At 46.7% G+C, this 12,828-nt stretch overlaps 1 protein-coding gene across 6 annotated transcripts in view; it reads right to left on the bottom strand.

Annotated features, from left to right (window-relative positions):
* LRIG1 (leucine rich repeats and immunoglobulin like domains 1) overlaps positions 1–12,828 on the bottom strand; it is a 90,566-nt gene that overhangs the window by 12,447 nt on the left and 65,291 nt on the right. For all 6 annotated transcript variants that reach the window (XR_009966934.1, XM_062630274.1, XM_062630275.1 and 3 more), the window contains exons 8-10: positions 9,831–9,974; positions 6,282–6,362; positions 831–902 (exon numbers count right to left, since the gene is read on the bottom strand). Coding sequence is in view for 5 of the 6 variants with exons in the window: in XM_062630274.1 (XP_062486258.1) it covers positions 831–902; positions 6,282–6,362; positions 9,831–9,974 (297 nt within the window). In the remaining variant the exon portion in view is untranslated. The remainder of the gene's footprint in view (positions 1–830; positions 903–6,281; positions 6,363–9,830; positions 9,975–12,828) is intronic.

Genomic DNA, 12,828 nt, shown 5'->3' on the forward strand with positions numbered 1-12,828 from the left:
TCCAAAAGAAGGTGTTCTTAAAGGCTTCCCTCACAACCACTGCTGACTGAAAAACTCACTTGTCTTCTGAAAAAGGACAGTGTCAGATTTAGGGCTCAAGTGCAGGACAGACAAGCATTGCTTGCAGAGGAAATCTCAGTAGAGTATTAAAGTAAGGGAACCTTTTATCTGGGAATGTATCCCCCAAGCCAGGCAGCCCTAACCCTTCAGTATGCTCTCAATGGTCATCACATTTCATACCATCAACAGCCAATAAAACATCTAGAGCAATATCACATATACTTTAACTTGGCTTCATTCAGAAAGGAGATTATCCCTGAATTACTGCTGGAGTCATCAGCCTTGGGACACAGGAAAGAAATGACATCCTGGTAGCCAAAATGTGCTTCCTGCAAATCACTGTAATGCAGTTGTGCTGAATGGGAACGTTCAGTGCCCGCACCATAAACAGTCATGTGCAAGAAGTGTCACTGCCAGAGAGCCTAGGGTCAGGAGGGAGTCGGGGCAATGGAGGAGAAGAGGGCTACATCTGCAATTGAGTATTTTCAGTGCTAACAGCCTACAATGCGCAAGTCAGGGGGATATTTATCCAGGAACAAATCACAAAATTAAGAGCACGCAGATTTGCCATATGTTCTGTAACTTTGTTCCTGGCACAAAAAAAGGCCAAAGTTGAGGCAGACTTATAATGAGAAGGAAGCAGGTGGCCCCCACAAATGGACTGGCTTCTCAGTTTACAAAGACACTATTAAATTGCTAGCAGATCTCTCAAGCAGCTCCTTTTGGCAGACCCCCCTTTCCCAAGCTCTGCGGCATGGTGGGTTACTCACAGGTGCTCCAGGGCCTCCAACCCTGAGAACGCTTTCTTGGCCACGGACTTGATCTTGTTTCCAAACAGAGTTCTGCAGTTTCCAAACATCCAGTGCCAGATAAACAGAAAGAAAATTGGGGGGGCAGAAAAAGAGAAGGGACACAATTAGTGGGGCTTTATCTGATATATGCGCTCAGTGTAAATCCTGGGAAATCTGAACTGTGTAGGGATTAAGAGGGCTGAAGTACACTCGCTTTCCCGCGCCTGAAATTAAACCCTTTTATCTGTATTTGAATTTAATAGTGATGACAGCACAAAAGGGAATGTGCCGTATCATGTAAAAAGGCAGGTTTGCTCCAGTGCTTGGAAGCCAGCTTGCTGAGTAACAGAAGGTCCCCTCTATTCTTCGGAGGCTGGCTGCGGACAGGATTAAGTGCAATGACAGTTTAACAAGGTTTTGGTCTCTCCCTGCAACACTTTTCATTTCTGACTTCTTCCCAGATAGTAAAAGAGTGGTAATTTATTCACTGCTGCTTGGCCTGAACGGACATCACACACCAGGGCTGAGGGCTGGCTCTTGGCTGCATGTTTACACAGCAGCTCACTGAAATGACTGCTGACTTCCTTCCTTGGCTTATTATAAATACAATACCAGAGTAATAGAATCATAGAATGGCTTGGGTTGGAAAGGACCTTAAGATCATCAAGATCCAACCCCCTGCCATGGGCAGAGACACCTCACACTAGACCATGTCGCACAAAGCTCTGTCCAGCCTGGCCTTGAACACCGCCAGGGATGGAGCATTCACCACTTCTTTGGGCAACCCATTCCAGTGCTTCACCACCCTCACAGTAAAGAACTTCTTCCTTATATCTGACCTGATAATAATATATACAATGATATATACAATAATAAATAGCCAAGTGGAAGCCAGAAGGAAGAAAAGTTACTGTACAGAGCTGCAGAGCGTGCTTGCTTGCATCTGTGACCAGGGAGCATTCCTCTGAATCAGCACAGTGCTACGCAGCAGCACAAGCGGACTTACCAGCAGGCAAAAGCCAGCTGGAACCATCACAGGCAGCTGCTATCTGCAGAGTAACAGTTCTCTATAAATATTGACCAGTGGTGATTGGCCAAGGGCAGGACCTGTGCAAAATGGACAGTGTCCTCACCTGCTTTAATAAAACATCAACCAATGTCATCAATCAGGACATGCTTCTTCTCTAAGGTTTGGCTTTCAGGTGCATGCTTTTATCATCCACATGGTGTCCAGTGCAAGTCACTGCTAACACCTCAGGTTAAAACCTGCACATCTGGTGCTGCATTTGATTTGAGCTTTCCTTCAAAACTTTTCCTTCGAGTCCAACCTACATCCACAACCCTAAAAGGCTCTAAAACTATGATGGTGCCTCCACTTGCTACTGGCTGGGATACAAGATGAAGCATGTGCAGCCCTTACATGAGCAAATACATTTGCAGGAGCTTGTTGGGGCTTTCCACAAAGCACCCTTCCAATGTCAGGGTAATTTGGTGTCTCAACACTGGCACCCAGAAAGCCCAAATTCTGTGTGGATGAAGCAGTGGATGCCACAATGGGTAGAAAGGAAAACTAGGGCTTGTCACACCATAGGACAGTGAGGACTGAGACTGTTTCACAGTCTGCCCTTGCAGCCTCTTGCCTCTGGAGGGAATTTGGGTGCCTGGCACTGGGCATCACTATGACCCTGAGTAGGTCCTCACAAAACCAATCACACTGACGGTGGTATCATCAGACGAGCCACCACTCTAATGACTGAGTAGACAGAAAACTCCCATCTCCACACAAAAGGTCTATAGCCCCAGAATCACTAATGTTGTACATCTAGAGCAAAACACAACCAAAAGCTTTGGCTTCAGCCAAAGCCATGTCCCAGCCTCTATGGTGAGGCACACTTGAAGCTCTCTCCTACAGGCAGAATCCTATTTACTGCATCAGAGTTTGGCTTTTTGGTTCGGATGAAATATCCTAAGCACCAAAAGGCTGTGTGCAATCATGTGTGTACCATCATTTGCTAAAAATGATGTTGTATTAACGAAGGCTTTGAAATATCCATTAAAATGATTACTATAGTAAATAATTTACTATATGCAAACGCTGGGTGGTGCCTGCATCCATACACACTAATTTCTGGAGCCATATTCCTAAATGAGGGTGTCGTGCTGAGCCTGGGTTTGGTAACTGGAGATTTCTATTTCTTGTTTACGGTGGGTTCCTGAGTTTGAAAATCAGATACCAATTATATCTGTCCATTTATCCATGCAGAGATAAGCAGGATGTCTGCGGATGTGACTACACAATGTAGACACCACTTGTCTACAAGGTGCGTACAGTTTGATGGCTCCATGCATGAGAAACACACAAGACACTGTTAACAAAGCCATGCCCCAGCGAACTCATTAAAATCATGATACCTTTCAAATTTCAACTCCCACTCTGGAATGGTTTGAACCCAGCGGCCCCCTTCAAAGGGCTGTGGCAGGCTGGAATGCAAAGGCAGTGGTATGCAGCTCCACAATTAGCCTGCTGCAGCCCAGGAACGCTCCTCTGCTGTGGGCAGAGCTGGGCACAAGCCTGCTCTCCCAGTGACTGCGTAAGTGTAATTACACGCTAGGCACACAGCAGTTCATTAGAAAGCAGCATGTTCTCCTCCAGCCAGTTTTGCACCTGCAGGAAGAGCTCAGGCACTGAGTAAGCCATCAACAAACCGGCTACATTTAGCAGCTTGAAGCATTAGGGAACCTGTCCTTCCCTGGCGATTCCACTGCTGCTTTTTCTGCTTCGGTGCCTCCCGACTCCCTCTTTCTTGAAGCAACATTTTAATTTAGCTGTGCTCTCCATCCCGGGGAGCTTCATATATAATGCAGGGAAGGCTGAAGTGACTGGCCTCCCCACCTCTCAGTTTAACACCTTCATTTCAGCCAACAGCCCTCTCTGCACTAAATCCTTTCAGAGGCTAATCTGTGCCATATCAAAGGGGAACGGCTTTTAAGGCAATCTCCACAGAGCTGAGGTGATTATTAATTCATTGGAAGGTCTCCTCTGAAGTGCCCATTTATTTTCTCTGTGCTAATGCTAATGCTAAAGGTGGCTGACAGTTTAAACAGGGGCCCTAAATCACACAGTGAAATGTTTGCTGTAAAGGCTGGTATTTACCAGGAAGAAGGATACTCACTTCAGCCTTAAGAGTTTGGGATTTACATGCAGATGAGCTAAACTAGACCTGAGCAGATCCCTTTAAAAGTGACTACTCTCGTGTCCCCAAAACTCAAGTGTCCCCAAAACACCTCAAGAAATACAATGAAGTAATTCTCGTATTCTAAGGGTTTTTCTAGCCTTACACTCTGCCTGATAATGAACAATCCCAGCACCCTGTCTGGCCCACAGCAGGTTTGCTCTGTTAGATAATCAAACCAACTAAATGATCTTAAGGTCCTTTCCAGCCCTAACTATTCTATGATTCACTCCTGTCTGCTCAAGACCAACCTGATCCACACGCTCTTCCAAGCTATGAAATCTGCTGCTACCGCCCCCACAAACCATGTCCTTCCCTGTGCCCAGCCAGACTCGGGACTGACTGAACATGTATGTGCAACGAAGGACAGGAAACATGAATAAAGATGCAAACCCAACTTCTTTAGACTTGATCAAGCCCTTAGTGCATCCTTTGCTACCAGCAGAGAAAACCTGCCCTCTCTGGAGCTGTACCTTGTTCCAGATGACAAACACAGATCATATCAAGCCATGGCTGTTTCACTGGGGAGCTCCAGCTTCTGCCCAGAGCTCCAAGCACACAACCTGCACAACCCCGTGGCTGCCCCTGCTCCTTTCCTTCCTCCTCCTGCTCCTTGCAGTACCTCCTGGCCCCTGCCTGACCCCCGCAACAGCTCATCAGTGCTCATTGCTCAGGGTTGCTGAGTCAATCCTTTTGCTGAACTCTTTCCCCCAGTGTTCTCTCCTCTGGCTTTTTCACCTCTCCCCTATTATCTGCACCAGCATTTCTAACACATCTCAGTGGCTTGGGATCGCCACTTTTGCTCCCATGTCAGTGCCACACTGAAGGGATGCCCTACAGCGCACGTCCCACCAGGAGAGCTCTGTCTATCTGCTCCTTTCCTCTACCTTCTTTCCTTGCCAAATCAGCACTACAGGCTCACAATCTTATAGCCTGCAAATCCCTCTGGGAGCCTGTGCTCCCACTACCCTTCTAGCTACTCACATGGCTTCACTGCCTTCTTCAAACCAGAAACTTCAGCAACAGCAGCCAAGGATTCTCCTACCCAACACATCTGCTCCTCTGCCTTTTTTCCAGCAACTCGTGGGAAGATTTCCCAACTCCACGTGCACAGCAATTCCTACTGGCCTCTTGCTCTCCCACAATTCTTTTACTTCCTTGCCTGACTCTCCATGCCCAAAGTCCTCTGCCTTCTGCCTCACTTGCAGCTACAACTTAGCTCCCCTCTCCTTGGATCCAGGCACTCCCCTCAGCAATGATCAAATGCCACCTATGTCTGTGACTCCAAATTCCCCAGGAATCCTGCCCTGGCTCTTCCCACTCCCCCAGGAGTCTCTAATGAGAGCATGACAATATACCGCCTGCCAGGATTCATTCTAGCCATCTGCTATCCATCGAGGTACTTTTACTGCACCTCTGGCTGTGCCATCTCGGCATCAGAGACAGCGTGATAGGGGGGTGCTGAGAACTTAAACAAAAGCAAGAGGTAATGATTAGAGACTCTTGATTTGTCACAAGCCATCAGAGACTTCTCTGACAGGGCTGATTTACAGAGCTGATTTCAAATGGAACACGAACAAGTACAGAGCAATGTGAAAATACTTGCGAAAGCCAAGCGAGCTATAAACATTTGCAAGGCGCATGCTTGCCTTAGGTTTCTTTTTATCTCTATAAGAGCCTGTGCCCCATGGTGCCTTTTATTGTCGCTGCACATGGAAGCAAGCCCAAAAGATCACTCTCAGAGTATCCCACAGAAACGAATCCTGTTTCAATCCTCTGTTGTAACAGGAAGTGGGGTGATTTTTCTCTTCTGTTTATTGTTACTTGCTGCATCAATCAGTGCTTCGCTGAAGACTGCGAGGGGTCTTTTCTGTTGCTGTTTAGTTTTAGAAGGAACAGTTGTGCTGAATCTGACAGATGAAAACAACTTAAGATTCTCTCTCCTGTGTCTCTGAACTACAGTATGTGGCACTGGCTGTTCACTGCTTTAAAAGGACTACAATGGCTTCGTATCTGGTTAGAAACACAAGTGCTTGATAACCACATCTGCACTCTTGCAGAGAGCCTGCAAAATTACTAAAGCTCAGATTTTCTGATGGGTTTTATCTTGTTGCAAAGGGATGAGGGCTGCATCGGAGGGGAGAGGCCCACACACAACACAACTGCTTTGCACAACTTCAAACCCAGGGATACTCACAGTTTGCTCAGGTTTTCTAGGCCTGTAAAGGCTCCGTTGGTATCTTCTATTGTGCCCGAGATGTCATTGTGGTCCAGTTCCCTGGGGAGAGGACAAGAGAGAGCTCATCATCAATGTCTCAGTCCCAGGCTCACCAGTTAAAACAAAAGGAAGAAAGATTGAGAATGCTACAGCAAAGAGCTTCCCTTTTCCTCCTGTCAGTTACCAGAAAAAGCAGAGTCCTGCAGCAAAGCAGCACTAACCAGTTGTCCTGCACTGATCCATGCTGAGATGGTGCATTCCAAAGAGAATTTTGGCTTTTTCCTAGCTAAAACCCTGTTTCTGAGACAGCAGCAGCGGCACAATAGCTGCTTTTTAACAAGTAGGGTTCAGTTCTTTTCTGATTCTGTGCATTCGAACAGAAGGAGGAAAGAATATACAAAGTCCCCAAAACTAAATGAAACAGCTGTATTTAAACATTACTATCATGAATTGAGATAATTTTGGCTATTCCAATGTGTTGGTTTATAGAGGAAGATGATTTGGTGTATTTTCTATATAAAGCTGCATTTTTTTCTGGCAATGAACTTGAAAGCTCAACAAGGGAAAGCACCATCACACACCCCCACACACACATTCCCCCCCCCCCCCCAGGAATCTGACTCTCTGTATAACCACTTTAAACAAAAAAGAAAGAGTAAGAATTCCTTTTTCAGAATGAGCTTCTTTTGGCTTTCAAACTGACCATCAATTACACGAGTCAAAGAGGTCTGAAGAAAAACAAGCACCCAGAACAAACACAGAGATCCACAAAAGCTGTTTAAACAGTCTAAAAATCCTTCCCTCCCAGCTTTAATTCCAGCAAGCAATGAACACCCAGCAACACAGACAGAAATTCATCATTTCTAGTGTGAAGTACAAAGAAAGGAAGAAAAAATAAATAGGCTTTGTTGGTTTTGTTACATCACTCGGATTGAAAACCCAGCAAAACCCCACAATAAAAGTAAACTTCACCACCCAGATAACCCCCGTGAACCCTCAGCTACTCCTTTTGCACCTTTTGAAGATCATTATCAGAACATTTCCAGTTTAAAATAAGAAGATCAAAAAAGAAGAAACAAACCCCCTGCATTTTGCACCATGCCAGACATGGGCATCATAGAGCAGCTTCTGGGCTGTGCAGCACCAATACAGAGTAACCCACAGGAGAACAGAAAAGGAAGAACTCCCCCAGTTTCAGCATTGGCAGAGATGGGGCTCAGATTCCTGCTCTCCGTACCTAAGCTACTGCAGACTCTGCTTGTTTCCCAGCTTTGGTGTGAGAACTAAAGATGTGAAAGGAGATGGCCAAAAGCCACAATTCCTGCATCTCAGCTGGCTTCAGCATGAGACCCAACTCTCATGTCCCTGGGGAACCCTGGTCTCACTGTGGATGTCAGGGTGATCTATGCCAAAGGAATGGATAAAACTCGACATCCCCATGGGGTATGGGTGCACATAATGCTGTGGTGGCCTAAGAGACAAGTCCAAGAGAGACTCTTTGATGTGCTGACATTTTCAGCACCACCCGAGCGGGGCAGGAGCAAATGCATCTTCCTGGAGCTAAGTTTCTGTATTTCCCCTGTGGTTGTCAAGCCAATGACTGTTGTTCTGTTTGGTTTACAGGGGCAAATCCCTTCTCAGACTTTTCTCCTCTTCAGTTCCACCACGGGCTACTGGTCTTTGGGCCAACAAACCCTTTCCCATGGCAGAAACAGACAAGTGGGAACAGGCTGTAGAAGCTCCCTGACACACACTTTTATTAACTGACTACCACACATTGTCTTTTCTTGAGAAAGGAAAAGAAAATGGGACTGCTTGTTCATCCAGAGGCAACTCAAAGGTTTAGTGCTCGAAAGGAGGAATAAAAACCTTTTTAACAAATGAGTGAAAATAGAGAGAAGAGAAAAAAGAGTGGGGTATTTTGGCCTGGTTCTCTTTGTATTCAAACTCCTCTCCCAGCCCTGTTGCCAATTTCCTATTCTTTCTGGCTGGCTGAGCTTGAATGCTCGCAGCCTTGTTAATCATTGTGCTGCAAGGTCTCCGGGCCTGACCTCTATTTGAATAGCTCCACATTTCAGCAGTTTCACACCCACCAAAGGCTCCCCAACAATAGCCCATAATTAAAGCATGCTCGGGTCTTTTTCACCAGGTGCAGGACCCAATAGGCCTTTCTCTTTATTAAATTAGAGCTCACTCACACACTCCCCTCCTCTCCGCCTCCCCCCTCTGCCCTAGACATGAAAGAGTCTCCACATTCACTGCAGAGCAAAGAGAACTACCAGCTCCCCTTCCCCTCCATTTTTCTTTGGAAACCTTTAGTTCCGGTCTTGACAGCTGCCTCAGAGAGCTCCCTTTCTGAATGCCCAGTGCCTGAAAGGCTTTGGCTTCAGTTTAAGAAAAGGGGGGGAATAAAAAGCAAACAAAACCCAAACTCACTTTCCAGTCACTTCCTTCACTGTGAACTTCAATAAAGGAAAGAGTAAGATGCAAAATGTACTGCAAAGAGGGGAGACCTCTCTATTCCCATTTCTTTTTAATCACTCAGGCCACAATGGGCTTCTGAAAAGGAACAGAAGTATTGGGGTTTCTTTTCTCTTTTGAAGAAAGAATTGAATCAGGCTGAACTCAACCAGCCTGGGAGCGCGGAGGGTGCTGTAATGCAGACTGTGAGAACTTTGAGGTGTGCCAGTTGAAGGTGCTGAGCTCACAGCCCCTGCAGGACAGCAGCCATCAGCTCAGCAGCTACAAATAAGGGGGAATGAGGCAACACAGCTGCAGGAATGGACAATTATTAGTATCGGACTCCCCATCTTCTGATGTTTCTAAGGCAAGCCCAGATCTTCTTCAATCTACTGTTGGGTTTAACGGTGTGTAATAGTACAGTTCTACAGCTGCCATACCAGAGGAGGTCAGACTGATCTAATGGTCTCTACCAGCCCAAGTATCTCAGAAGCTGGTATCCAGTCAAGCAAGCTCCTTTCCAAGTATTACTTTGTGTCAATGACTTTAAAAGTCTCTAGGCAATGGCCACAGCCAACGATGGATGGATCATCTGGCAATTCAGTATTAGGGCACATGAAACTTTTCTTCTGATACCATGGCGACTACCTTTTTGTTGTTCAGGGGTTACCATGAAAATCAGATCCACAGAACATTTCATGACCCAAGTGAGCCCAATTCTGCACCAAAGAGAAAGAAAGACAGAAAGATTACTCTCATGGTACCTGCAACAGCTTCTTGCTCCCTTGGTTGAAAAGACTGCTCTGTCAGTGGTAGGAATCATTCCCTATTCCTCCTGAGCACAGAATGACCCAACCATAGAAATGGTCCATTTCTATGAATTTGATGAAGTTCAATTAAATAGCAAGAGAAATGCCACTGTCAGCTGAAGGTCTGAAACCTCAGGGGGTTTTGCTCAGTTGGGCTAGATTCCATCTCACGGGCACCCAAAGCAATTGCAAAGCAGAAGAGTTTGGCAGAACGTGAACTGTGGAGGGAAGGTATGTGTTAGCTGACAGAGTGACTTACAGGACACGCAGGTTTTTGAGTCCCTTGAAAGCACCTTCAGCAATGTGATTGATGGAATTGTGGCTCAGTCGTAGCACGTGCAGTCCCCCAAGGTCTGCCAAGCTTCCCTCATCCAGCCTGGTGAGGTTGTTGTAAGAGAGTATTCTGAGGGGAAAAAAACAACAACAGCCCTTGTCAATCCAACTGGTATTTGCCAAACTCCTGCACCAAGCAATGCCTGCCTCCCACAGCCACCTTACAGGAGGCAATATGTACTGGGTGAATACATAACAGCTTGATTAGGAAATACAGAATCACAGAATCATAGAATAGTTAGGGTTGGGAAGGACCTTAAGATCATCTAGTTCCAACCCCCCTGCCATAGGCAGGGACACCTCACATTAACCATCTCACCCAAGGCTCTGTCCATCCCTGCCCTGAACACCAGCAGGAATGAAGCATTCACAACTTCCCTGGGCAACCCATTCCAGTGCCTGACTGCCCTCACAGTAAAGAACTTCCTCCTCGTATCCAATCTTAACTTCCCCTGTTTAGGTTTTAACCCATTGCCCCTTGTCCTATCACTATAGTCCCTAATGAAGAGTCCCTCCCCAGCATCCCTACAGCCCCCCATCAGATACATGGCTGCAGTCTGCAAATATTCCCACAAGATATCTGTGGGCCAGCTTGGATAACCATATGGGAAGAGGGGGCATTTCGTAGCCAGCTATAGGGAAGTCTTCTACACAGGCAATAGAGGCTCCTCCAGCAGCAAATGAGAGCAATAACCTAATGCACATGCTGTCAGGTATAGCAGGGACAAGCCACTATTACGTCTGGGAGCACCACGCCTTCTCAGACCCCAAGCGGATAGGTAACACTCGACATCAGTCCTGGTTGTGCTCAATCCTCACTCCCATTTGGACTCTCTCTAAGGCCGACAGGAAAAAGCCCCCCCACGCCCTGCAAGATGCAGAGTGACGTCAAACAGATGCACTCTGAAGTTCACATGGGCTCTTGGCAGGGCCCAGGACTTCTGCATTCAGGAGGTGTCTTATCGTTCTGCACTTGTGGACAGCAAGTCCCGGGTGCCTGCGTGTGGGTGTCCCCACAGCCTGCTCCACCCCAGGCAAGAACCAAAAGCTTTTCACCACAAGGCAATTGAATGCTCCCTTTCATGCGAAGGAAAGAGGCACCCCTTGTAAACCAGCCACCTTCCCTCATGCTCCCCTTTGTCAAGGAGTGTACGGCCTGCTTGAAATCATCTTCACTTACGAGTGACTCATACTGGAGGGTTGGTTTTGTTCCTGCTTTCCATCCCTTCCCCTTGTCTGGATTATCTCTGGGTTTTGGAGATTATTTAAATGCTTACTCCTGTTGTAGTTTGGCAACTGGTGGGAATAAAGCTGGTTTCCTCTTGTAGCCAGGGTGCAGATGAGGCTTCTTGAGATTTGACACAGAGGGCAGGCCCTAGGAAGCTAAAACCCATGGCAGACACCTCACACTATGCAACCATCTTCTATGCAAGCAGTACAGCTGCAGCACTGGCGACAGTGAAGGCCAGCATGGCTCATCAAATGGGGCACCAGCAGGCAGTCACTGGTCAGTGATCTTCAGCCTGAAGCATTCACCCACAGCTCCCTGCTGCAAGTATATTCCTCCTGATCTCTGGATGTCACTGCAGCTGGGTAAGCCCTGCAGGGCTGCTGGCAGATGAGTGTGACCAGCAACAGCCTTACCTTTAAGTTGCCTGCATACTGAAGGTATAAAAAGTGGCATTCAATTACCTGCTGCTACTCACATTTTCTCAAGCTTCCCTCTTTACAAAGGGCAGCTGCATTGGATTTTTTCCCTCAGTCACCTGAGAGGACAAGTTACTTCAGAAGATGTGAGGATCTGGGCTGCTAACCTTCAGAAAGTGGAGTTATGCAGCTTTGAACAAGCACTGAAATCCCTCATTGTACAGGCAACACGAAAAAAAGCCTCAACTGAATTCCAGACCTCCGAATTCCTCTTCTAGTACCACATGTTAACAAGGCTGCTTAAAAAAGGGTCTATGGCTGGTGTGAAAGTCAGTGCAAAGCCAGAAGCTAAGTCAAAACAGACAATCGGAGCACTGACAGTCATTTACCTGGGAAATGAGCTGTCTTTTAGCTGGGTGAGTGAGCAGAGGACAAGCTTCAGAATCATCACTGATTAATGAACTTGCAGAAGCTATGGGACAAATACTTTCATTCCTAAAGAAGCTGCAGTGTTAGCTATGAGGAACTGGCATCCGGTCAAAATTACATCCTCACCTGAGATGAAACAATTTTGCTTAAATAAAAAAGTGTTCAAAAGGAATCCTAAGCCTTGCTGAAGTAAAAATAGTTGCTTTTGATTCTACACAGAAGAGCTCCTGCCACAACTGATGAAGGCATGTTCCCCTCTGTTCATTCTGACAGCACCTCAAGAAGGATGGATGGACAGCAGCAGTATGTAGAGGGCTCTCTCAATGACTGCAACCAGATGGAAGGTTTCAGGAGCTAACACACCTGACAGTGGCTCCCTTCAACATGGAAGGGTTCTGCTTCCTGCCACGGGACAGGCCAGTTTGTATGTTTCCCTCCTCAGCAGTTTGGACTATCTGGGTTGAGAAGTGAGTGCTGCTTCCCCTACCTCATCATCTCTGTACCAGTGAGAAATCATGGGAACAAACAAGTGGGAACGTTTGCCTTCACAGCCCTTTTGGCCTGGTGAGGAAGCAGGATGGCAGCACACAGAGCAGCATGCCAAAACTGGGACATAAAGGAGTTCACCTTTTCTCAAATATAAAACTATTGTGCAGCTGGAGCTCCCGCTGCCAGGCAGCTCTGGACCAGGCACATCTAACACATTTCATCCCCATTGACCGAACTGTAAATATAAAGTGAAAAGAAAGACCCAGCAGCCAAGACATCATTTACCTCTGATGAAATCCTATGCTCCCACTGTGGATTTTTCCATGATGTTGATGCCCTAGCACCTGACTGGTGAATAC

Source organism: Pezoporus occidentalis, unplaced genomic scaffold (genome assembly GCF_034315485.1).
Source record: "Pezoporus occidentalis ecotype Australia unplaced genomic scaffold, CSIRO_AGI_Poc_V1 ctg35, whole genome shotgun sequence".
Taxonomy (NCBI): domain Eukaryota; kingdom Metazoa; phylum Chordata; class Aves; order Psittaciformes; family Psittacidae; genus Pezoporus; species Pezoporus occidentalis.